Raw genomic sequence first — 27,452 nt, 5'->3', positions numbered from 1 at the left:
ATAGTTTATGGTCTATGATCACGACTTAACCCCTTCCAGTGACTTATCTACAACCCAGCAATGTTTCATGTATTTAAGATTAAACCCCACAACATCACTTATACACCTATGGGTTTCTATCAAGGGATTAATCTTCGAGTATAGCCTAATTGTAAACGTTTGTGTTGGACCCTGGCGGCATGCTGTGACCCTCTGCAGCTTCACACACTACATTCAATCACACACACTTCAAAGGCAGCGCCGCCATACGTTGACACAGCATCAAAGGGGTGAACCGACAGAAGGGGCGTGCCAGGCATGCGCGCGCTCTTGATGTGAGTCCGACGCCCCGCGAGGAGCATCAGCCAACTGTAATAACGATTGGCCCGCGGGAGTGAGAAGCACGCGGGGGCATGGGACGGGGAAGGGGGGGGGGGACTTCAAATAAAATTCCATTTCGTCCGAAGCTCGTGAAGAAACGAACCAAGAGCCAACAGGTCGTCAATGAAGCTGTGCTGAACCAAATTCAGGGAATATACGTGCAATGACGCTTTTACTGGATGTTCCCGAAGCCCGGACTGAAATGATGTTGGGCGCTCTCAGTGATTTTTAAAACTGCTCTCCATCCCTTGAAGCGCAATGGAGTATAGGCCTATCTTAACGTCTGTTTAAGAAACATTTAACAATTCTGGCGACTTTTAAGACATGCTGAACTTTTCCAAATCCCTCACACACAGTAAAGAAGTCGTTTAGTAACAACTAGACATGCAGAGCCGCGGTGTGGCGAGGTGTTCGGCCGCTCCGTCCGCTGTGCGCTCCTGCCTGCTGCTGCTCTTCATCCACATGAGCGCACCGGTGGAGGCGAAGAGAGCGCACGGAGGTCGAGCGCAAACTCGACAAGTGCAACAGCAGCAGCAGCAACAACAGCAGGCTCCAACGTACAGGGAGCGGGCGGAAGGAGCGGAGAGCTTCCCTTTAGACTTTACAGCAGTGGAGGGTAACATGGACAACTTCATGGTACAGATAAAGAACTTGGCACAGTCTCTGTATCCGTGCTCTGCGCAGAAGCTGGATCAAGAGATGAAGTTGCAATTTTTGAAGAATGCATCTGCCACTTGTAATGACGGGTCAGCAGCAGGGTAAGAAAGACAATTGAAGTGATTCCTGATTGTCAATATTGTACGTCATTTAAAAGAACTTTCCTCTTGTTTTTAATTTATTTAAATTTGGAGTGGCAGTAGCTCAGTGCGCAGGGACTTCGGTCTGGAGGGTCGTCGGATCAAGTCCAGATGCGGACTGTAATATAGAAGCTGGTCTGAGCTAGACAGTTTAACCATCACGCTCTGACATCTATCGACCAATGAATGTCCACAGCTCCTGTTTGAGCATGCGTGTGTCATTGCTGTCTATGAGTTTGAAAAGTCTCTCAATAACAGTGTAAACCAGGATATCCAAGTTGAAAGTTGATAAACAGAGGAATGACTTTCTTCAACGACATGCATTAAATCTACCAGATGGATTGAGAGAGTGTGAAAGAGTGTTCGACACAAAACAAAGGAAAAATCTTCTTTAACTACTTGGCCATCTTTCACATCCAAGTGTAAATTGTTTTTTAAATAAGGGATGAATTATGGGGCATCATTATGCTGTAGGTGCCAGTAATCTCACAGAAGATTCGATTCTTCAGCTGTGTCACAGATGACCACTAAACCTGCCCATAAATTTGTGATTTTGAAAATCACTCTGCAGCACTAGTCCTTTAAATATTCACATCAATGTATAACTATAGGTTTATATTCATGGAGAAAGTCAGTGCTGAAAGTCATTTAAACTACAGAGTTTAGTGTAAAAATGTGATGGCAGATGAAAACCCTGATTTGATGTTCTGTAAAGAAGTTTTCATGTGGGTAAACACAGATACTGATATCAATTAAAGGAAATCAATGACTATTACATCATTTACTGGTGATGCATTTGGAAGAGGATTAAACCATCTGCAGCATAAAACATTTTCCATATGCCACCCATGCTGTTAAACCTCGATCACTGTGCAGCCAACAGCACTATTAGTTTCCTCTTCTAAAAACACATAATAGAGCACTAAAAATCCCCAAACAGACTCCTGCAGAGACTTTGAGCTGCACGATCAGAGCCAAATCTTTTATGTCAGGAATAAAGGTAAGCATACTGCTGAGTTAATGTGTGTGTGTGTGTGTGTGTGTGTGTGTGTAAAACACTCTCAAATATATGTTGTTGTTCTCGCGCAGGTATTACATCAAGGAGTCTAAAGGCAGTAAGAGGTGGCTGCTGTTCTTGGAAGGTGAGGGCGAAGCTTACTTTAAATAGAACAATGCAGAGTTATATAACTCTATGTAACCTGTTAACATGTGTGTTTGCGTGTTTTGCAGGTGGATGGTACTGTTTTAACAGGCAGACCTGTGACAGCAGGTACGAGACCATGAGGAGACTGATGAGCTCCACCAAGTGGCCACAAACCAGAACAGGTAAGGATGCGCATGCTGGATAGAATTGCCTATCAGGATACTTTGCTCTAAAATCACAGCCAGGTAAACATAGAAGATGTGATTTTTCTCAACAGAGATCGGCACCATAAAAAACGCTGGTTATAGTTTTAAATTAGCCATTGACACATTTTTAGTCTGTCTAATTTTAACGGGACAGATGATCCCATGACGTGACCAGAGGTGTCATAAACCAAGAAAACAAAACACATGTGTACCATGGGACCTGAGTCAGACGGTGAGTTCTTTATTTTAGTGTCTAGTGTTCATGGTTGTAATGCAGTGCACTGATTTTGGTCTTCTTTGGGTCATTTAGGGAAAGCCACAACACTTATGACCTTGACCTGTTTTGGTTTATTTATTTGGAGAATGACTATTGTTGTTGTGGTCAGAATCCACACTTTATGACACCTTTAATAGTTGTATTGTTTGAAAGGATTGTATGGGATGGTCGCAACTCAGATGACGTCCCTAAGGGTTTTAAATGTCGTTTGTCGACATGTTTTATTTTGTTATTGTACTTTAATTTTTAAAGAGTTGCCTTTAATTAAAAAAAAACATAGTTTGAGATGTAAGTCTTTGTGTCCTTTCTGCACTACACAGGAGAGATCCGTTGTTAAAATAAGTCACTTTTACTTAAAGTACATTTTGAACAAGCAACTTTTGACTTTTTCTTGAATAATATTTGAGTATGTTTTCCACTTCTGGTTAAAGTCAGTAGAGCAGACATCAGTCCCACAGTTTAACACGTCACACTCTCTACTGTTCACTGTGGTCACTTTTTATACAACTTTGTCCTCTCCAGTAGTAAAATATATCAGAACTGCTTTTTATTAAATAGTTTGATGTACAAAACATTACACATTAACGTCTCTTTTCGTTGGTACTAGTTTTCTTATCTGCTGCCAGTAGGGGGCGTGGTCTCTTTGGTGAGCGGGAACGTTCTCTAATCATTACACACATTGCATAAAAACACGTATTAAAGTTTGAGCTGCTTCTGCACCTCTTCACTGAGGTTATGCTTTTTCCTCAGTAGGAAAAAAACCAAGTTCTTCTGAATGGATGAGATTCATGGATTCCTGTTTGTGTTTCCTCTTAAGCTGAGTTTGCTTTTAGTCTTAACAAGTCAAACTCTACTTCTTGAACTGTAGCCGTCAGGGAACTCCTTGTTTGTTTACGATCCCTCTCCACACCACCCTCCCCTCCCTCTGTATACTTTACTCTGGTGGCCGGTTCAGCAGCCACAGAGCTCTTCAGTGACTGGATGTAATTGCTGACCAAAGCGGGAAAGGTTAATGACTTACTGACCGCAGGGAAAACGAACAAACACAGACGGTAAACAAAAACCTGAACGTCACCGAAACACACAGCAACACATCAAGGTTTGACCACTTTTTAAAGAGAAGCCTGAACGATTCAAACTTCTGTGGCCTTCACTGAAGCTTTTTGAGTCTGAGACGAGGAAGTTTGTTCAGAAAATAAAGTCAATCTTACATCTTTCCTTTCCTTATATTTCACAGGAACAGGGATTCTGTCTCCTCAGCCAGAGGAAAACCCTCACTGGTGGAACGCCAACATGGTGTAAGAAGTCCAGTCTCTTCCTCCCTTTATTGTCCTCACTCTTGTGTGTATTGCTATTTTATTTTCATCTTGTTTTCTGTTGGAAATGAATTATATACAGGAACGTGTTTGGCATCACACACAAAGGCAGTAACGTCCACTTTAAGCAGTACAACTCTCTCATCTCTCTCTGTCTCCTGCAGGTTCATCCCGTACTGCTCCAGTGACGTGTGGAGTGGAGCCACACCAAAGACAGATCAAAGTAAGACAACATCAAGTAGGCCTGAAGATCTACACAAGGACATATGAAGAAAGACATAATGATTAATCATTATTTAAAGTTAGAGATAATCAATCAATCAAACTTTATTTGTATGGCACTTTTCATACAAAGATGCGTCACAAAGTGCTTTACATCATAATAAATCAAACAGCAACAACACAACTCCCTCCTCCACCCCACAATCCAAACACTAAGGTAGAATAAAAAACAAAAAAGTTAGACTGAAAAGGAAGGCCTTTTAATGATCAATATACTCAGTCCCTCTGATATCCGTTATGTTGGGATGAATGTTAAATCTACTTGAGAGCCTCACGCCTCTTTGGTTGCTCTCCATCTGATATTGAGATCCCGCCTTATCTCCGCCCAGCTGCTTTGTTGTAGCTGTCAAAACCGTTTTATCAAAGCATTCTTCTGCATATATCGTCTTGCTGGTGTGGCTTTAACTGTTGGCTACATTGCTCGATACTGCCCCAGAAAATGTGCAGAATAAAGGAAGAAATGAATTAAAATTATACACATATAGATGGTAACACAGGTGGTTTTGCTCTCAGGTGATTATGCGTTCATGGGCTCTCAGATCATCAAGGAGGTGGTGAATGAGCTGCTGACAAAAGGTCTGAACAACGCCAAGGTTCTGCTTCTGGCAGGAAGCAGGTCAGTTTTTAACTTAGTGTGTGTGTGTGTGTGTTTCTGTGAGGGTGTGTGTGAGTGTGTGTGTTCACTCTTATCCCACTCTGCCTCTCACCAGTGCGGGCGGTACAGGCGTCTTGCTGAATGTCGACCATGTTGCAGAGCAGCTGAAGTCTCAGGGACATAGAGGGGTGCAGGTCCGGGGCCTGGTGGACTCTGGATGGTTTCTTGACAACAAGCAGTACAAATTCACAGACTGCCTGGACACCATCAGCTGTGCCCCCACTGAGGCCATAAAAAGAGGCCTCAGGTAGGAGAGGAGAACCCTGAAAGGACAAGTGGATGAGTTGATCAGCATGAAGACGCACAGATTCTGAAAAGTGGTGTTTGTGTTTCTGTTGTGCAGGTACTGGGGCGGTTTGGTGCCAGAGAGCTGCAGACAGGCGAACGTAGGAGAAGAGTGGAAGTGTTTCTTTGGATATAAAGTCTACCCTTCTTTGAAAAGTGAGTGACCAAGCCCCCTCCGCCTCTTCAAACAGCTGGTTTAGATGATAAAGACTGGTGTGTCGTTATTAAGTCTGACCTGTGATGCACGCTCTGTTCTGTAAGGCCCGCTGTTCGTGGTGCAGTGGCTGTTTGATGAGGCTCAGCTGACCGTCGACAACGTCCACCTGACAGGACAGCCGGTCCATGAGGGCCAGTGGAGGTACATTCAGAACCTTGGACAGGAGCTGAGGAGCACGCTGCGCGATGTGCCGTAAGACTTAATGCTTACACCAAATATATTGCAAAGTAAAAAAAAAAAAATAATGTTGACTGATGGATTCTGTGTTTTGACCGGCAGGGCGATGTTTGCTCCGGCTTGTCTCTCACATGAGCTCATCACTAGAACGTAAGTCAACGTCTGTTAAAAGAACATCTGATCTTTAGGTTCAACTCCAACAACATCTTAGTCACGCACACTACTACTGGGTGGACAACTTAAAGGACTGTAAGAAAAACATAGAGTAAAATAATCACATTCAAAAATCAAATTCCGACTTTATGTTAAACGCACAGTATGTAAATTCAACCACCAGGGGGCTCTCAATCAAAACAATAACATCTTGAATTTCCCTGGGGATCAATAAAGTATCTATCTATCTATCTATCTATCTATCTATCTATCTATCTATCTATCTATCTATCTATCTATCTATCTATCTATCTATCATAACAAAAAGATGAAGTTGAAGAATCATGAGAGTGATTCTCTCTGTCAATTTTTAATTCATTCCTTTAATCTTTAAACTCGGAGCATGGTGGCCTAGTGGTTTGTACTTGTGCCCCAAAGGCCATAATCGTAGCTTTGGGTCTGACATGTGACTTCTTTCTTGCATGTCATTCCCCACTCTCTCTCGGCCCAGCGTCTAGCTTTATTCACTCTGTCCTATCTCTGAATAAAGGCACAAAAAGCCCCCAAAATAAAATAAAAAAAACGTTAAACTCAGCTTTATCTGTACACATAAACTATACATACATTTATAAACATCTACACATGTTAAGAATGTGTTATAAAGTCAGTACAATGTCATTTGATAATAATGTGCACAGATCTGGAGGATGATTTACCTCACAATACACAGCACATGGGTGTGACGGTGAATCTTCAATGATCAGCATAAATATAAGAAATACACAATACATTCTAGAGTCTTCAGGTTTGTCTAAAAAGGACTGTCTAAAAAAAAATATATATATATATATATATATATATATATATGAAAATGTTCAAATTATTGAGAAATATAGAAATGAAGCACATCATACAAAAGAGGATCTAATTTAATATAATAAAAAACTGCTGAGCAGCCACACACTCTTGACTTGTTTATATGGAGCTCCTCACAGATATGTATGCGTATATAGTTCTGTTTTATATCAGGAAATTGCTTACTATATGATTGTATGTTCTTCTAAAAACGGTTGCGGTTACACAGTCCGGCCACCAGAGGGGACTCATGAGTATTTTTTTTACAGTAAAAAAATAAAAATACAATTAAAAAGCCATATAAATAATTATTTAAAACAGAATGTGTTGTTTTTTGGTCTTTGGACCTTTTTTTTTCTTTAATTGTTGCATCAGTACCATAGATATGAAATAAATGCAAATGACGTGTTTCATTTGTAATAATAAAATGAGTCTTTCTTCCGTCTCCATCACTGTGTGTTCGTCTCTGCAGCCACTGGATGGACATTCAGGTGAAAGGCACCTCTTTGCCGAGAGCGCTCCACTGCTGGGACCGCAGCCTCCATGTCAACAAGCATCTCAACGGTAGCCACGGCAACCACCAACACCAAAAGGTCAGGACCCAACCCATGAGGGGCTGCCCTCTACATTTGATTGACAGCTGCCCCTGGCCTCACTGTAACCCATCCTGTCCCACGATCCGGGACCAGCTGACAGGACAGGAGATGAGTGCGATCCAGTTCCTGAAGCACATGGGCTTCGACGTGCAGAAGATGGCTCAGCAGCAGGGGATGGACCCCAGGACACTACTGGGCATGCTCAATGACGGGAACTGAGTTACTATTTTTTTCATAGACTTCCACAGCGATAAGAGGCTGAATATAAATAAAAGGGGAGAGGAGCCTGCAAACAGAACTCTGATGAAAAAACTGTCACTGCTTCCAAACAGTCAAACAAGAAATGTGACCGAAGAACTCCAAAATGCTGAGTTTGGGGCAAGAACAATAAAACCAGAGTGACCGAGCTGTTAAATCAAACAGATACAATCATACGCTCCTTTTAAGAGTCTGTGATCACAGCGTGTCAGGTGCAGTTCAGCCTGTCATGGAATTAGTTTAAATCCTTTTGATGGGAAAGCACCAGTTTGTTCTGCTGCTCTCTTTCTGTCAACTCTGTGTATCTCATTCATAAATACATCCATGGTGCTGCTGCTTCATCCAAATTTGCTGCTTTCTAATTTTGGAAAATATTAATTTAATGGATATTAATTACACATAAAAGTTAGAAGAACAAAGATTATCAGTGCATTCATCAGGCTTCTTTAAAAATCCTATATATTTATTTTTCTACTGAAAGTCTGACCTATATTCAGGTCTTATAATAAGACACTGTTACTGCCATAACTTTGAGTGTTCATTTGCATATTTGTTAAAAAAAAAATTATTCTTGTATTCTAATAGATGAAAAAATACAGATATGAACAACATGTTTGCTTGGTGGATGTTGAGTTTGTAACTATTCTTTTGGTGCTGTTGGAGTGCTCACATCTTTTACAAGCATGATTAAATGAACAGACGTGCTGAAAAGATGAAACATAATTTATTTATAAAAAAACATGAAAAAGTGGTCGCTGCCCCTTTAAGAGCTCAGAGAGAACTCCCAAATCAAAGCTTCACACTCACTCCAATAACATCCAACATTGACCTACAACATACATTCTGATAAAATTATTTTTAAAAGTGGTAAAAACAGTAAAAAAAACAAAAAAAAAACAAGAGAGATTACAGATTTTTTACCATGATTAAAATAAATCTATTTGTTCACAGTTGATATCAAAGTGCTTCTACGACTGACTGAGGAGTCTGTAAGCTTTTAGACTCCTCAGGTTTTACTCTCCACAACATTTAAACTTCCTAAATCTTTCGTCCAGGCGTTTCTTCTACAAACATCAAGCGTAAAGGAGGGTCCACTTTCTCACCTGATGTTTCCATATTTAGGACCTCTCCACAAACGCCGCAGCTTTTAAAATCCTGCCTTATTATAAAATCTGCAGAGGGCACCAGGCGCCTAGTGGTTATGTCGCACGCGGCTACAGTCTTTGTCTTGACGGCCGTGGGTTCAAGTCCAACCATGGCCCTTCGCTGCATGTCATCCCTCTCTCTCTCACGATGTCTGTCCTCTCTTCGGCTGTCATATCCAGTGAAGACCCAAAATATGTTTTTTTTAAAAATCTGCCCAATCCATAAAACATGGATTTGTTCATACACGCAGCTTATGATGTTCCAGTTATATTCTTGCTGCTTTAAGATTTTTCCAGACGTCGATGTCCAGGAGCTCAGATCTCAATAGTTTGAGTCCTGTAAGACAAACACAGGAGGTTTGAGGAGGATGATGATGATGATGAGGTTGTTCATTTTTAGTTTCAGACTGAAAAAAGCAGTTTTAAAGTTCCAGAGCAGCAAAGACCGACCTGACTTGTGTGTCTCCGAGCAGGAGTTCGTCTTTGCTCATGGATGGACTGTAGACGAGTGATCAGAAACTTTTTATCCTCCCCCTCCTGATGAGATAAAAGACGAAGTATCCAGTTTTATAGATATCTTTGAAATGACAGACTGGGAAACAGATATATGACGGTATATTTACGTTCTCTATCTGCTCCTGTAGTAAGCTGATGATCTTCCTCTGACCATCCACCACTTGACTGTGGAAGTAGATGACTATCCTGATGAAAAAAAAAAAAAAACAGTGCATCAGGACCAGTAAAACTGGAGGTCTATGAAGTGAAATTGATCAGAAGCCAGGTCTGTTAAGCCAAAATTCAAGTTTTTAGTGTCAAGATGCAGGCTATCTTTTAACTAGGCTGGTTACCAAGGTTAATCTGAACTCCAATCCTAACTTAGTCAAGATCAGCTCATGTTCAGAATTTCAGTTTAAAATCAGCTTCAAAAACTTTTTCATTCATTTTATTTAAAGATTAGCTTCTATTTTTGTGTCCTTTGTGAAAGAGGCTGTTCTGAGCCTCTAATATGTTCATACTTAGTTCCTGCTAAGGGTTTAAAGTTTGACTGTTACTCCCCTTATCTCGAGAACGTTACAGTAATGACGAAGCACCAACTCATTAGTCCTCTGCCCTCCTATTTGAGAGTGCAGCCTTCAACAGAAGCCAGAGTTAAAAGAGAAGGTTTAAAGCCACCTTCAGTGCACACATGTTCGCTAACAGGGCTTCACAGATGGGTGAGGCAGGTCAAGAAAAGACACTCTGGTTATTTTTAACTTTCTATGCAGTGCAGCCATCGGAACAATCGCACAGTTTGATGCTCATACTGCCTTTATGACAGATACAGCTCATACATATCTCTGGTGCTCCTTATCAGAGATAAGAAAGGCTTGTTTGTGTGTGTGTGTGTGTGTGTGTGTGTGTGTGTGTGTGCGTGTGTGTGTGTGTGTGTGCGTGTACTCACAGAAAGATAACTGCCCCCACAAACAGGAATAAAGGGTTTTCCACCAGGTAGGAGTAAGTCCTGGCCAGCATGGACAGGTTGGGATTATCTTTTTCCAGTTCCTCCACCCAGCGCTTCCCGGCCTGTAACATCGTTTTGAGACCACGAAACGGACCGCAGGATGAGGAGGGCGTGATACTGAGAACAGAAGACAGATGTTCTTAGTGTTGCAGCAATTCACACTTTTCAAACAAACTGGACCTTGGAGGTCAAGGGTCAACAACTCATAATTTATGCCAAACCAACTCTGTGTGTGTGTGTGTGTGTGTGTGTGTGTGTGTGTGTACCTCCACATTGTGTACGTGACACACACAGAGGCTCCGAGAAAGGAGGGGAAGCAGAGGAGAGTGATAAAGATTGTGTGCATCTGGCTGACTCTGTAAGGCTTCCTCGGTGCCTGACAGTTCCTCATCACGCTGCTCTGTAGAGAGAAAAAAGGTTTGAAGAATGAAAAAGACAAGACACGAAAAAAGGAACAAAAAAGTAGGAGTCGTGCTTTCTAACTCAAGAACGACAGTAATATATTAGTTTATATTATTTTATAAATAAATATTGTTTTTGAATCTTTTGATTAAAATGTTTTTATACCTTCTTTATGTAGAAGAGAAGAAAGAGTTTAAGAATCTGCACTGCCGGCAGGAGAGGGGTGAACAGAACACCCAACCTAGAAAACACAGAACTCCTCATTTTTACCAACAACAACAAAAACAAACATTTTACTTGATGAAACAATACTGAAGCTGACACTAAAAAGAGCCGTTTTGTACCAGGCTAACGTCTGTCCGTAGATGAGGTCAAGGACATTCCTGGCAATATCAAACACAGGTTTCCTCCTCCGCTTCAGAACCTTCTCAGAAAACAACCTACAGAGAGAAGAAGAGGAAAGTAGATCTAAATAAATGACGAACAGAAAAACAAGAAGCATAAACTCACGTGTTAACCCTTTAAATGCTATAAAAATATAGACAGCTTATCTCCATCTCCTTACTATATGTTGTACCATACTAAAGCCAAAATTCTCCCAAGACAGGTGGTGAAATATTATACAGGTGAAAGCGCTTGGAGCCAGAGTGTGCTTTGAAGGGATCTGGCTGGACGAGCCAACCGAAGCACACGTTCAAAGTCACCAATCAAACTTCAAAGGTTGTTCAGGTGGAGACAGTCACCCAGTTCTGTAGAGTTCAGTGACCATGACAATAGTTTTTTATTAGGTTGTAAAGTCTTTTGGTAAGCATGACATCCTCTTTCGTGTTGGACTGGCTGGTAGTGGGAGGGGCTTATCAATGAACACAGCGGCCCAGGTGTGTGAAAGTACAACGTCTGGGGAATGTTGAGGCTAAGCCACTGTGTGACCCGCCGTCAAAGAAACGGTAAAGACGGACATCCACAACCTCTCGTTTATGTTTCTTTATGTTTAACCAACCAGTAACAACAACAAGACGTGAGGAAGAGACCGTGTGCTCAGGCTGGCTGCTTGTGTGAGAGCTGACAGGGTGAGCTCGCCGCTGATTGGAGGACACACCCTAAATCCCCAGCCAGCCTTTGTTTTAGTCTGCATTTATTGGGCACTTCAATGACTCAATCTGCACTTTAATCTGCATCTCTAACTGTCTGCGTTGACTCTTTAATGTCTGTTCTCACACCTCTGGCAACACCTCCACCTCAAACACCTCTGTACATGCACAAACAACACTAGTTTCTAGAAGGTCAGCACTTTGATTCTGAGGCTCTTTAACTCTTTACAGGTCTCTTTTAATTAGCACTTGTGTTTTCTCTCCTTCACAAGTTATGTACATTTATGTTATATAAACATGAGTCTAATGCTAACTGCACAGGTTTAATCTGTAATTATATTTACTCTTAGTCACACAAGGGGCTTCTAAATCTTGTTTGGGGATTATTGTATAGGGGGGGACAGCGGCTGTGTAACTAATGTCTTGTATACTGCGACTGGATGCCTTGAATTTCCTTCGTGATCAATAAAGTATCTATCTATCTATCTATCTATCTATCTATCTATCTATCTATCTATCTATCTATCTATCTATCTATCTATCTATCTATCTATCGTGTTTGAGAATGAGCATCACTTTGTTCAGTAGGTCTCTCTCTGTTCATCCACCACACTTCTAACCTGGTAAAGTGCTGCAGGATCATTTGTCAACAAAGCTGTGAATTGTGACATCACATCAGCTCTTCTCTAAATAATTAAAACTAAACTTCTCCAAAAAACTATTGCATTCAACCTGTTAAGAAGTAACTATAACAAAAGAAACCTGGTTTGAGATAATACTATTTGAGTTTTTTTTTTTTGTTTTTTTAATTTTACAGTTTAAAACTTTGTCACATCTGTGAACATGAAGGAGGCAGAGCTTATGAACTCCACTGCAGTCAGGCTGCTCGGTAGATTTAGGCTTTTTGCCGCCCATCTTTTTATACAGACTCTGGTTCGAACTAAGATTTTATATTTCTTATTTTTATAAGTTCACTGACGAAAACCAAACACAATGATCTTTTATTATGCAAAGATTTCCCTTAAAAACTTTTTCTATGAATGCCCTACCTCCAAAGAAGCTCTCCGAACAAGGTGTTCAACAGCGTGAAGATGAAGTCCATGAGCAGGAAACGATAAAGCTCCTGGCCAACAAAACTCTCCCAGCACTAAAGAGAACAATGAAGAGTTCAGAGACAGCCTTCACACAACACACTGAGCAATTGGTCACATTAATTATGTTCAACGATGTGAGGAAAGTACCTTCCCTCGTATGAATAACCTAATAAACTATAGTGGATTCATCTTTTCAGTTACCTTCAGTCCGATGCCTCCAGGGTCAGAAGCCACGCGACCCAGCCAATGGTAGCACAGGACTGCCAGCACACTCACTTTTAACATTAAGTTTCTAGAAACAACAACAGACAACATGTTTGCCACCAAGAGCATAACTTCAGCTGACTGACTCAGGCTTCTGTGAACTCCTACCTGCCGATGGCGACATATGTGCGTACAGACGGAGACTCATATTCCTCCATCCAGGCAGCTAGGACAAACACACCGGGGAGAAACAAGTTGATGAGGGACACGACAACAGGGAGAGCCAGCAGGCTGGCCTCTTTCAGCAAAGGGTCCTGGGTGCTAATGCCAGAGCTTTGTTGTTTCAGGTTCTGTTTGGGAGAGAACGAGAGAGACAAAGGCAGGGACAAAAAAAGGTTGTTCGTTATAGTTATCATACTCATTTAAAATCTAACAGCTGGCCATCATGACTTTTCTGGGATTCTTTTAAGGGGGGGGGTTCCTTTATTAGATAGAACAGCTTCAGGGAGACAAGACAAGTGGGTGGATGCTTCAGGGCTGGGAGTTCATATTATGTATATTTAAGTATTGTTATTATTGGATCTGCCTTTGTAGGGTTTTGTGCCCTACAAAGGCAGATCTTGTTTGTGCATCTGTGGGTCTTTGTGCTGCGCTGCAGGTACCCGCTCCATGATTGGGAAAACACTGATAATGCACACCGGCCACTGATTGGTTGGAAGCTGGTGCTGCGTGTGTGCGTTGTATTGATAGATACAGAAGGGCGTGAGTTTTAAAGGGAGAACTGGTGCTCTCCCTGAAGTTGGATTAATTTTGTGTGAATTGTTTATGAATGACTTATCATGGACTGCAAAATGACTTTGATTGTGGCTCATCTATGAGAGTTAGGAAGGAAAGGGTCACTGTTACGCTACAGCTGGTTTTCCCTCGGCCGCTCGTAACAGTCTAACCTGAGACCAGTGTGACGAGGACTGAAGCCTCTGTACATGAGGCGCCTGCTCTACTGAGCAGCAAAACCGGTGACCCCTAAAGGTGTTTTTGTACTGCATAAGAGTCCCCAGCAGGTCAAATTATTGACCCTTTATGGCTATAAAATCACAGCCGAATCGTGGACACAGAGATATATTCAGATGTTTGTGTGATTTACTTGAATCACAATGTGACAGTAATATGGTGGCCAGCAGTGTATGAATGGCAACAAATAACAAGGTCAATAAACCTAAAGTCCGCCAATACAAAGTTGATGGACTCATCTTCAACCATAAAACCCCTCCCACCTTACCTGGTGCATGAAATCAGAGAAGAAGTAGATACCAAGCACACAGGAAATAGTGCTTGCAATGCAGATGGACCATGTCAGACCATGAACTGCCAGTCTCCGCAGCTTCTGGCTCATAGTGATAATCACATGTTTATGATTCACCTCTGCGAGCAGCTCCTGGAAGAGGAGGAGGCAGTGGAGAAATGAGTTGAGGGACAAAGAAGGATGAGAGAGAGGAAAAATGAAACAGAGAGATAACAAAGTAAAAGAGAGTGTCAGAGAGGAATGTAAAGAGGACACTGTGCTCGTACAGATTCAGATCTGTGTAAGTGTGTTTACATGTACCTTGAGCTGGGTGCAGATATTCTCAGACATGAGCTTCACTGAGGTTTTCTTCATGACCTTGAAGTCCCAGGAGCAGAGGACCTTTATGGCCAAGATACTGTGAGATTTGTCAATTCGGAAGCTCTGACCAAACGACTTTGACATACTGTTGGGAAATCAAAATTCAGCATGCTTCATCAGACAATATTGTCTCTTACATAAAGATGATAAGACTGCATGTCTGAACACAGTTTGTACCTGTACACGAGGATGATGCACGTGATGAAGAAAGCCACTCCTATGGTGAAGAAGTAAGCGAGCGGCATGTTGTAAGAGTGCTGCTTTGAGATACAGCTCTGCCTGGTTTCATTGAAGATGGAGAAATTCTTCACACCAACATGATCCTGGCAGCTGTCACGACGCAGTGTGTAGTTACAGTAGTATCCATAGTACATCACTGAGTCTGAGAAATAGCCCTGAGACAAGAGATACAGAGGTAATGTCATTATTATTACATATTTATATTACTACGTTTATTATGTTTTGTTCCAAAACCCTTAAATAGAACATGATTATATAGCATAGTTAAGCTCATTAAGGGAAAATGCATTTGGAATTATTATTATTTTATTTTTCTGAAAGTTTGTCTCGCAATGAAAGATTTTATTTAAAAATAAATATTTCCCTTTCACTAAATCTGTTTAAGACATTTAGCTTCTCAATGATAAGGATAAACTTTGTTTATATATATATATATATATATATATATATATATATATATACACAAAAGACAAAAGATATCTACTTCAGAGATAAGTAGTCTCTTTCTTTAAAGAGAAACAAGAACCTCAGAATTTTAAATAAGATAGTAGCCTCGTCAGAGTGAGTTTGACTGTGCAGTCTGGGAGATGGCTTTGTAAATGGAAACTCTTCATGCAGGATGTGGCAATCGTTTTCTCAGAACTGAGGCCTCTCAGTGATTGTGAAATGTTGAATATAAAGTCAGCATGGAACACTAAAGCCGTCTCTGGAAAACTTCAGGACCTGCCAGTTGTTATTCACACCTGTACCATCCTTCACAGGTGTCGTTTTGCCTGTAGCAGGGAGGAGGGTTGTCTCAGCAGGAGGCCGTGTTGGATGTTAAAAGGACACTGCAGTTGTAATGTTAGAAAAATTTTCCAGAAGGCGGGCAAAGCTGAGTGAACCACGATGAAGATAGTGTTTGCCTTTACATTAAAGCTACGTTTTATTGGATACAACTACAATTATGGTGAGCAGAAAATATCATGTCACAGCTTAATTTCGTGTTGCACCTGTAACTGATAAACCCCCTCCTACATGCACATAGGAAACGTCCCTGATTTTTACCTGGTGCATCCAATAAACAGCTCACCCAGATTTCCTCGATATTTCACACTTTAAAGTAGAAGGAGACATAATCTCCTGGAGTTAGCAGGAACACGTCTGGGTTAAGTTAAGATGAACGATTTGTCTTTGTAGGTTTTTTTGTTGTGTTTACGTTTTGTGTACGTGTGAAAGCAGCATGAGCTCACCCCTCCTGTTAGAAGCTCCAGACCAGAGAAGGAGCTGCTTCCTGCTGACTGAGCTGGAGGGTGCACCGCCTGAGGCAGCACCATGAAAGCACCCGTCACAAGGAACAGAAAGAGGTTGAAGAAGAGGAGGGTCTGGAGGAAGAGGAAGTATGAGAGGACTCCAGAGCCGAATCGTCCGCTCACTCTCTTCAGCGCTACTTGCCACAGCTGCAGGGAGTGCAGGAAGGACAGCCAGCTGTACCAACTCTGCCTCACAGCCTGGGAGAAGAAACAGGTGAAATATAACTGTATCCATGAGCTACAAAAACAACCCATAATGCACCTGTCCTATTCCAGTCATAGCATTTGTTAGTGTTAAGCTTTAATGAGTCTGACATCCATGACTCACTCTCAGAGCAGTAAATGCTTGAGCAACAGCGTAAGAGCATAATAACAACACATAGAGGAAATACCCACCGACGCACAGTGACTGCCACAGAGATATGAGTTGTGTGTGTGTGTGTGTGTGTGTGTGTGTGTATGTGTGTGTGTTCCTCTTTCCCATTAGAGAAAACGTATACTAATTGACAAATCCTTAAAAAGCAATGTCTTAAAATAGGAACAATGAATAATGAAATGATTCTGTCGAGACAAAATGTCACAACAGCTGTGAACAAAGAGCCGAGATAAGTGATATTACCCAACCCAGCAAGCTCCACTGCATCTAACTTAGATTTGACTTGCTTTATTGCTTTTTTTTTTTATTGACAAAAGATACTGTATGACCCCTCCTGTTCAGTTCACCTGAGTCAATATGCCAATAATACCTTTAATGAGTTTGAATGGGTTTCACCTCTCAGCGACACAAATGCACATTTAAAGGGGACATATTATCAAAATCCACTCTTACAGAGTTTTTGAACATTTATTTGGGTAACCCGAGTGTCCATCAACACACAAAATGTGAAATAAATCCATCCAGTCCTTTGTTTGTGGTCTTACCACACAATGAAAAATGCTCCTTTTCACATGTTCTCAGTTTGTGACATCACAAGCTGGATTCTGTTAAGAAAATCACCTCCCCTCCCCTGGTATCTCCTCCCATGGACTCCACCTCCAGCCTAGAGCAAAACTTACACACAGGTCCGCCATTTTTATTGTCTCTACAGAGGAGTGATGTCTCCTGGGAAAACTCAGAGAGGGGTCTCATCGCATTTAAAGAGACACACACCAAAATGGAGCGTTCTGAGAGAGCTGGTTTTCAGAGCAGGGTCACAAACCTCCTCCAGTGCTTGATTCATGTTATATTTGGACCAAAGCACAGAACAGATGTTTGATTTAGACCAGAGCGGACTGATAACGTGTAAAAGGGGTAAGATATGTCCCCTTTAAAGCTTCGGGATGTTGTTCTAGGACAACCTGCTTAATATTCAGTTGTTTAATTCAATCATCTAAAATGTTTAAAACTTAATATTTGATGTGACCATGTAAGAAAAGTTTTACAAAACTGTTATAATAATATCTTCAATTCAAGAAAAGCTGGCAAACTCCATCTGCTGATAAACATCTATGATGCAGTCAAAAGCTCCAGAGCAGCTAACAAATGGAAGTTGTGGTCGTGGACTGTGTATGTACATGTGAGTCCATCTGATAGATATACATGATAGACCATGTACCATGACTCTGCGTTTACCAGTAAGAAAAGAGAAATGTAGAAATTCTTTAAGTGACTCACAATAATGATGTAATACTTGAGGCGACTGCAGCAGGGGATTTTGCTGCCAGAGAATGTGCGCTTCTCTTTTTGTAACGCCCGCGTCCTGGTGATGAACAGACGAAGAGACACAATCAGAACAGTGACTAAAAACACAACAAGCCATGTCAACAGAAGCAATGTGCTCGGAGAGACCACCGACCGGAGTTCACTCTTCTCTCTCACACTGAGAGGCATCGCTCTGAGCATTCTCACTCGGTCGCTCACTGACAGGTTCTGCAGGTTGTTCACCAAGCGTTCCCTCTTACTCGCTGGAACACACAAAGCCAACACTCACAAACAGCATCACTTACATTATAAACCTGTCAAGCACACGAAAGTATTCATTCTATTGTCTTCTAAGCGCACTTTTTTTTTTTTTTTTTGCCTCACCCTCTGCATCCTCAGCATCTGTGCTGTCTGCCTCCATGCCGTAGCCACATATGCTCGGCCTGGCAGAGCGAGAGAAGTCTTTGATGGCGGGCCTGCTCTGTCTGCGTCTGCGGAGCTGCATGGTCCGGTTGTAGTACTGAGAGATGATGGCTCCTCTGCTGCGACCTGACAAGAAGGAAGAGGAGCAGACTGCTCAGGCTCTGAACGTTCAAACTTTGTGTTTAACCTAAAGACCTTGGTTTCATTATTTTTCTATTATTTTTTATGTTGTTTCCATAGTTCTTCAGTCTCCCGCCTTCCTGGTGACATGACGAAGCAACAGGATCCGACGCAAAGTTATTATAACTCTTCACAGAAACAATGTATGAGTGGTAAATAGCATGATTGTCCACTAATGGTGTAAAATAAAGCTCAACCCAACTTCAAACAGAAGCAGTACCAGGGAGATGATCCTGGTTTAGAGCTATGTTGGAAAAATTGTCTGTTTGAGGTCACAATGAAAATGTCTCAAAATGTCCAAACTGGCGGGAACAAGACAGAAAGAAAGATGCAATATTTGTGCCAGTCTAGACTCAAACTCTCTTTGTTTTTCAGCATATTTACATTAATGATGTTCAGAAATGTCTGAAATATGGACTTGTAAACAGAGAAATAACACACATCGTTATCTACTGAAATATAGATAAGATATGAAAATGCAAAAAGAAACACAAGCCGGGTAAAAACATCCAAACTGTTATTACACAGCAGCAGAACATCGATGACTTTTTGTACCTGTTTGCAGACAGGAAGTACTGATAAGATAAACCGTAGTCTCTCATTTATGCTTCCCATGTTGAGTGCTCAATCAGCAGATAAATCACGTGTCACAGAAAAGGAGACAGCTTCCTTTAACTTCACACTGCAGCACCTGACCTGCGACAGACACTGACAGGAAGGCACCAAACAGACTGCTTCCCCATGTAACTCTGCTCAGCTGTAACAGACTGCTCCACGCGAGCGCCACTGAAAACTTTGATAGTTAAGTGTTGTCATAAAATGCACTTTTAACCAGAACTCCAAAGATGGTTTCTAATGTCAGGAAAAGAAACTTTGATTAGGCTTTGAATTGTTTTAAACACAGCATGGTAGGAAAACGTTTCCTCAACTCACGAGGACGCTGAAATCTTTCGGTGGTATAAAACTAAAACATTTACCGACTGCTTATCCTTACAGCACATCTATGCTATGGTCTGTACAATTAGGTCTTATAGACTCTGCTGTGTCAGGAAGGAAGTCAGCTGAAAGGAATTTTCATCCATCAGTTTCAGGGGAAGAAGTTTCATTTCACAACCAGTTCAATTTAAAAAAATCGAAAAATCAAAATCTTTCTTCAAATATCCAACAATAATCCAAGTATTTCCTTTGCTACTAATTCCCCTTTTGCATTTTTCTAATTTATTAAGTCCTCCTCACTCAGGACGCTCCAAGACAAAGATAGTTGCCTAATGAAACAACTCCATATTTAAATGCTCTGAGATGGAAAGAAGCATCAGCAGCTCCACCAGCTCTATGTACTGCTGGTCGCTTTGTAGGACTGACCGATGGTGCGACTTGGCATGGAGTTGAGGACCCTCAAGGTGGCCGAGGACCAGCGTTCACCAACGAGGGGGTCGACCTGTCTTTCATTATCCTCCCATTCCACATCCCTTCGTCCCCGAATCCTCCCCCTAAACTCCGGCCCGGGGCTCGACAGGTAGGCTACTTCGTCTGTGAAAAAAAGAGAAAAACTTTAGAAATATAAAAACAGTTTCAGTATCGGTAATATTAACATTTTAAATTAAAAATATAAATAAATGGATAAATTGCATGTCAATATTTTTGATCGGTAAGTATTGCTCATGATGACCAAAATTAACACAAAGTTAAGAGTTTAAGAATAACTATGTAGGCCAAAACAGCAGAATACTGGAGTGCAACAGAAGTTAAAACAGCTTCGATGGATTTTGAAAGTGAGCTTTGTTTGCCATTCAGACCCTTAGAGATGTTTTCTTAACATCACAAACCCTGTTCTCCTGCACTCAAGAGATGTGTGGATCAGAATGCATAAAATGTTTATACTAACACATACCAGACAGAAATATTCATCACTCTGGTGTAATTCTGATATCAGTAAAACAAAACTGTGTATTGGAAGCAGTGGCATTCCAGAGGCTTTAACACTGTTGAAGATTTGTTTAAAGATGGCGTGTTTCTGTTTCATAATAATCTAGTGGAAAAATGTAATCTGGTGGGTAAAGACCATTTCTGGAAGTATCTACAGATGAGGAGTTGTATTATGTCTAATCACTACGATTTTCCAGATAATGTTGTTGTAAATTATATGAAGCTTCAGCCAGAAAAACGCAATGCCTCACAGTTTTATAAGATCGTTGACTCTTCGCTCGCTGTGTAACTTTTCTGCACATTTGATTAGATTATCTGGCAGAAGGATCTTGAAGATCAGATTGAATGTGATAAGTAGAATAAAATTGTGGTAGAATGTAGTAAATATGTGAGAGAGGCTCGGGGTAAGCTCACACAGTATAATGTTATACATCGATTTTATCACACACCATCCAGACTTCATAGAATGAAACTGTTGAGTGATAACTTGTGCTGGAAAAGTCAAAGCGAAACAGGAACTTTTCTGCATTGTCTGTGGGAGTGTCCTCTGGTCAAACCTTTCTGGACTCAGGTCATTCATATATTGAGCAGTTGGTTTAAGTCAGAAATTCCTTCTAATCCAATGTTGTGTTTACTGGGAGACCGATCTCAGATACCTAACATATCCAAGGGTGAATTCTGTGTGATCATGGTGGGCACAATGACAGCCTGTCGAGTTATTTTAACACACTGGAAAACATCACAGGCCCCACATGTGAAAGAATGGGTCAGTGCAGTGACTGAAACCGCATCTTATGAATGTATGCTGAACAGACTCAGTAACAGAGGGTTGGAGAGGGGCTCTCCCTGGGACAGATTTTGGGACTACATAAGGGTGGATGACATGTCCAAATAATTATCAGTGTCATCCCTGATAGGATCATCTTTTAGATGTATTCCTGATGTTACTTTCCTCTGCTGTGAGGAGCATTTTCTGTAATAATTTGGATGTGTGGATTTTCCTTATTTTTATATTGTTCCTCTTTTGCCTGCTGCTTTAGTTTATGTTCACTTGATCTGTGTACTAAAGTCTGCCTGCATGTTTTGTGAAAGATAGGGGTTGCTATATTTTTGATTTTGAATTATGTCAATGCCTTGCACCTTGCTTGTAAAAAGTTCAATAAAATATTTGAATTCCAGAAAAAAAGAATAACTATGTAATAATTTCAATAAAACCGACGTGTAAAAAAAAAAAAAAATCAGCCTTACATTATGAAGTAAAAAAAGTTTATTGTCATAATAACTAGTTCATATTCAAATTCACCTTGACCCTCCTCGTCCAGTTCTCTCTGCAACTGCTGCAGCTCGATGGCGTCGGACAGTCCTCTCTGACTCTGCTCTGCGATCAGCTGATTGAAGGAGTCATGAACACCGTCTTCATCTATTGGACTCCTGGCAGAAGAACACGTCAACACAACAACCAGTTAACACGCCAACCAGTGACAGAAATGTTTTAACCCTGAAGAAAGGGACTGCTAGCTTTCATCACACTCATAGTGCTACAGTAACGCTCTTATTAGAGAAACATGACTCAGACAACATGGCAGCCAGCAGGACTGGTGCGTCTCACTTATTGTTGACAGACATGACCCAATGACCCTGTGACCCCTGGTGGGGGCGTGGGTGCATGTCACTAGTCATAGTACAGCCCAGTTTCCTTCTGTGTGACCTCTTCCTGTTCTTGTAGCCGACTGGACTGACTGTTTTTATTACTGAGAGCAAGAGGGAGGAAAAACAGTCTACTTCCCTCACACTTTCATATAGACAGAAGAAGAAGCAGAGAGGGCGTTTTAAACGGAAACACTGACACAACAAAGACAGATATATGGAACACACACACACGCGCACACACGCACACAAATACACTAGATTTCAAACCTGCCATTCACTTTAGTGCTCATAACTCCACGGCCCTCCTGTTCAGTATGAGTGAGTGAACTTTGAGCTTGAAACAGCCAAACGAACAGAAAGACGACAGAGGAGACGAGTCAGAAGGGTCTACAGAGACACTTACTCCAGTCCAGCTTCCATGAGAGGGTAGTGCAGCTCAAAGTTAACATTACGAGCCATTCTTCTTCTTCTTCTTCTTCTTCGTCTTCTTCTTCTTCTTGTCCCCCTCCGACCGTCTGCCTCCGTCACAGAGGAATCACACCCTCACCAGCTCAGACCTGCACTCCCCTCCCACCATGCTGTTTAGTCCTCTACCTGAGGAGAGAGGGGAGGGAGAGGGGGGGTTGAGGCGGGGCCATGTGAAGGGGAGGAGGTAAGAAATGAGGAGGAAAAAAATGCCAGTAGACTCTGTTGGAATTTGAACGATCTGACTCGTGTTGCGGCTTGTCCTAGGCATCTTTAACTAAACAATGAGGAAACAACGGCGCATGTTACTTTAGGCCGATGACATAAAGCCCCCCACACGTCGAAGACTAAAATCCTAGACCCTCATTCTTTGCGTTCTCCCAGCGTCCACAGCCCTCTCTGCTCGATGTTAGGTGAAAATCACACTTTGAGGGATTAGGTCATCGTGCTCGATGTTCAAATAAGCTCCTTTGTTACCCTGCTTGTGACCATGACTGCGGTCAGTGTCAGATGCCCAAAAGTCAGCAGTGAAATGAACATTCATGCCCAGAGACAGAATGATGCATTGTCAGCGTTCACAGTCAAAGAGTGTCCCATGGGAGGAAGCATGCTGCTGTTTGTTTGTGTTCAATTGTATTTTAAAGGCCATCGCATTGGTACAGAAATCTGTCATCACTTATGTACAACACATGTAAAGCTTCATCAAAGAGCCAGAGACAGCACGTCCTGTTGGTTCAAACACAACCATCAAAGTTAGAAAACAAATACTCAAATATTAAGGAGATGAAGTCCAGATGTTCCAGATGAGTCATTAAATCACTTTCAGAGTAATTCAAGGGTTTGATGAAGCAGTCTGCAGATTTAAAAAAAAGGATTTTCCCAACCATAAAAAAAGAGTGCTCTTTAGAAGTCCCCGTCGGCCATTAAATAGATCTGAGAGTTTACCTTCATTAATTCTCACAGAGAATAAAATCAGACAATGAACAGACGGACAGTTTGTTTATCCTCTTCGGCTCTCGGTTTTGTATTTTTTTGGGGATAATTGAGGCAATTCTAGCGATGATGCACATCAACAACAAGCTGATGAGTATCTTCGCCCTGCATACCTGTGCAGAGAGCTGCTACTTGGTTTCACTGACATCAACCAGCGAGAAGACTCAACGATGCAACACTGACCAAAACAGAAGCAAGACGCATACGTGATCATGTCTCAGCCTGGGCACCGCTAAGCCCCCTTACCCAACGCCTCTAATCAGAAGTGTTGCTTCAAAACCACTACGCTGGAAGCTTCAGTTCCAGGGAAAAAGCTCTCCTACCGATAACATGCACAGAGCACTCTCACACACACACACACACACACACATCACCAAGATGCATCAGATGACAGCACCACCGACATCTCAGATAAAAGTATCTGTGTGTGAAAGACACCTTACGTTATCTGTCTGTTTAAAAGACTAAACACATGCAATGTGTAAGAAATGTAGGTCCAATAAAGACGGAGACTTCTGCTCCGAGTGGAGGTCTTTGTGGGTCTACTCGTGGGTGAATATGATACCAGCTGCATATATATGAAGCAGGGTGCAGCACTGCATTTCAGCCAACACACTGACTGCATGACTGAACAGCTCAGAAATGTCCCTCTACAAGAATCAACCTTAATCCCTCTTCTGAGCTAGTTCTATGCAGGCCCTGAAACTGCAATCTACCGCACACATCTGCTCCTCCCTCAAACAGACTTTTCTCATTACCTTCGGGTTCTGAGATCATGTCGCACACTTCTTAAAGGTCCAATCCAAGTTTTTGTGCGTTTTCACAGTGCTGCACAACTGCATGGCTGAGGGGGCTTGTTGTTCTTTAGCATTGTGTTTATCCTCGTCGTGACTCTTTGTGTCCTTTTTAATGCGTGTATATTTGAGAACTAATATCACAGCAGTCCTGGGAGACTGTCGAGCTTTAACAGGATATTGTGGGGGCAGAAGAACACTCAACAGCCTGACAGGGGGTCAGAGAGAAGCTGCAAGACCGCCAAATAAAATATCCTGGGAAAAACAGAATACAGATTGGTTCAGCGTGGGTTTATGTTGGGTTACATGGTATTTAGAGAGCATCCAAAACAGGAAATAAGAAGAATGAAACACACATTGGAAAAGGGTTAATGGAGTTTTAAGAACAGAAAAGAAATCTGGACACAAAGAAGAGAGACCTGTCTAAAAGTAAACACTGGCTAACACATACTGTACATGCATTAACTTTTTCACAGTGGATGAACCAGAGAGTTGTTATTAACAGATATGAGAGTCAGTGGTATAGGATTGTGGGGAAGGGTGGGCTGTAAATGAATCCGCAGGACTGCAGGATGATCAGTTCCCAGAGTGCAGAGAAAATCCAACAGAGAGGGATCAGGGAGGGACAAAGCTGAAGTAAACATAGCAACACAAATACATGAAGATTAGTACTCTCATGTGATGACTCAGACATCAAAGTTAGTGACAGGAAAAAGGAGGCTACAGAGACAAATTGGAGCGGATCAAAGGTGCAAACGTGCAATACTGTGAGAGCAAAAAAATAAAGGACAAGCAGAGGAGTCAGAGAACAGCAAAGGGCTACGAACAGGGGAGATAGAGACAGACAATGTGAAGCAATTCAAACGACTGTAGTGGCTTTAACACAGTCAGACAAACAATGAGAGTGAACTGCAGCCTGGGGCCCATTACACTACAAACCTCTTTGTCTTCTTTCAACAACAACTAAAAGTACCAAATTATAGGTTGAATGTTGGCTAAGGGACAGAAACTGTGAACCCCAGTTACCACAGAGACATGGTAAAAAAAAAATACATCTTTCAATGCCCAGATTCCTGGAGTTTCTGGTGAACAAGAAAGCATTTTAAAAAGACTAGTTACAACAACAAACCCCTGAGTGGACGACAGGGATTCATTGTGAGTCTGTTGTTACTTCAACAGACTTTCTGCTGAGTTAGTTCATCCGATAGATCGACAAACAACAACCTTTTCTTATTTTCTTTGTCAAAAACCCTGTTTATTGTGATATTTTGTATTTAAAGGGCGAGCTGTGAGTTTGTCAACCTGTCAACAAAGTTTCAGCAAAGCCGCCGTTGTTGTACTTTAGAGGTGATAGCAAAAAAACCCAAAAAAAAACAATTGACAGGTGAGCTAAACTAGGTGGGAAAAGGCCTAAAAAATTGGACAGAGAAAGCTAAAAGAGGTCCACTTACCTGTTCAATAACTTGTCAAACCAGTCTAGTTTCTGCAGCGCTGAGTTTGTCTTCTCCTCTGTGTCAGTCAAAACAGCATGCAAGAGGCAACCGGGCAGCGAGGAACAACCCATTTCTCAGAGGGGTGTTATGTTTCTACATTTTTCAAAACAAAGTATTACAGCATTCGTTCACAAACGATACCTGTAGTGCTTGTTTTTAAATAGTATCTTGAGTTACAAATACCGACAGAAAGCAAAAGCCAACCAGTGCAATTACCCTCTTTTGACAACAAGGTAATGCTCTATTACCCCGTAACGCTACCTCTCTTGGTTCAGTCCTATTCATCATTGAAATCGGTGACCGGTGTTTGATTTGAACAATGAAAGCACTCTCAAAAGACTGTCTGAACTTCTCTTGTCTCCGTCAAACTAATTTTAAGTAGTTACATGACCTTGAAATTGTTAAGTCGACAGAATAGCATACTTCGCATTACTTATCCGATGAGGTTATGAACTATAAAAACCTAACATAAACAGCAAGGCTTATCACTACTGAAGTGTCAGCTGACTTCAAAGTGTGCTTCCCCTAAACTCACCAGCCCTTACCTGCCAACACCTGGTTATCTCTGAACACTGGTTAATAGTTATAGTGTGGCATTATGAAATCTGGCAGGTCTTTAAGTTGTAATACAAAATCGCTATATATCATTGACAAACAAAAAGGCCATGACTGAGTTGAAGCTGAAGTGAAGCCTTTTTTTTAACTTGATAGATTGACATTCAACTTGTTAAAAATGCTCCATATGTTTCACAGACATATGATGAAAATTGGTTTTCCATTGTGATGAAAAGTATCGATGATCCATTCATATTATAACATTTGGGTCAATCTGCTGCAATAAAATCTCTACTTTTTGCCATCAGTTAATTATATTTTAATAATCTTTTGTTGCCATATGACTGATTGTAGATACATGAATTGTGAATGCAGAACCTATGTTTCTTACAATGCAGTATTTCTACCTTGATATATTTTTACTTTTACTTGGGTAACTTTTTTTTTTTGTGTGGAAAAAGTGGGAAAAGCCCAATGATTTTAATCACCCGTTTTCCAAATAACATTGCCCCGTGCACTTATGACCATATAAGCTAATTATAATTTCACATTTCAGATGAATTGAAACCAAGACTGTCTAAGTAGCACAAAAGAAATGATGCTTGATGTGATGATGTTTCTCTGTTGCCTCAACAAATGTCTTTGTGGTGAAGAAAGTGGGCGGAAGGAGCCTTTCTGTTACTCGCCTCATACATTCGAAGCCAGTTTCCACATGATGAAACACTGCATGGTGATCATGTAAAGTGATGTTAAACTCATGATTCATCACATGAATTCAATGTAAAAGGCAGATTAAGACAATGATGTTATTGCTTCATGATTTGCCTCATAGGGAAGCTTTGTTGATTTCAAAGACAAAGTCAGTACAATGTAATATCCCTGTGAATAATAAAAAAATAACCACGAACAATTATGAATTTAACCCTGAACACATCAAATAACAGTATGAAGCACAGATGTCTGTGTTGTATTCACACTGAGTTAACTTTCTGTGTAGTGTACGAGTAAGCATTTGTTGTTATGTTGTGAAACTATATGTGATATTTTCAGCTGCTAATGCTACGCCTATTTCTGCTTCCTGT

The 27,452-nt window shown here is 41.3% G+C and overlaps 2 protein-coding genes across 2 annotated transcripts; one reads left to right on the top strand and one right to left on the bottom strand.

Annotated features, from left to right (window-relative positions):
• The first annotated feature begins 474 nt into the window (after positions 1 to 474).
• notum1b (notum, palmitoleoyl-protein carboxylesterase b) lies at positions 475 to 8,191 on the top strand. The gene is made up of 11 exons (XM_079336874.1): positions 475 to 1,118; positions 2,247 to 2,299; positions 2,388 to 2,483; positions 4,022 to 4,082; positions 4,265 to 4,323; positions 4,896 to 4,998; positions 5,093 to 5,284; positions 5,381 to 5,478; positions 5,584 to 5,731; positions 5,819 to 5,866; positions 7,197 to 8,191. The coding sequence occupies exons 1-11, from the start codon at positions 745 to 747 to the stop codon at positions 7,537 to 7,539; spliced, it is 1,575 nt and encodes a 524-aa protein (XP_079193000.1). The 5' UTR covers positions 475 to 744; the 3' UTR covers positions 7,540 to 8,191.
• Positions 8,192 to 8,283: 92 nt separating this feature from the next.
• Positions 8,284 to 25,873, bottom strand: tmc6b (transmembrane channel-like 6b). The gene is made up of 21 exons (XM_079336865.1): positions 25,774 to 25,873; positions 22,474 to 22,664; positions 21,724 to 21,851; positions 19,857 to 20,024; positions 18,276 to 18,440; positions 18,046 to 18,154; positions 17,865 to 17,949; positions 16,151 to 16,408; positions 14,856 to 15,073; positions 14,619 to 14,763; positions 14,295 to 14,450; positions 13,184 to 13,365; positions 13,013 to 13,103; positions 12,767 to 12,864; positions 10,971 to 11,066; positions 10,792 to 10,867; positions 10,491 to 10,624; positions 10,165 to 10,341; positions 9,347 to 9,425; positions 9,174 to 9,260; positions 8,284 to 9,060 (listed from the first exon to the last, which is right to left on the bottom strand). The coding sequence occupies exons 2-21, from the start codon at positions 22,527 to 22,529 to the stop codon at positions 9,046 to 9,048; spliced, it is 2,523 nt and encodes an 840-aa protein (XP_079192991.1). The 5' UTR covers positions 22,530 to 22,664; positions 25,774 to 25,873; the 3' UTR covers positions 8,284 to 9,045.
• Between the last annotated feature and the right edge of the window lie 1,579 nt (positions 25,874 to 27,452).

This window comes from Symphodus melops, assembly GCF_947650265.1.
Source record: "Symphodus melops genome assembly, chromosome: 2".
NCBI lineage: Eukaryota > Metazoa > Chordata > Actinopteri > Labriformes > Labridae > Symphodus > Symphodus melops.
The sequence above is the reverse complement of the archived record's forward strand: the minus strand, read 5'-3'. Positions and strand labels throughout refer to the sequence as shown.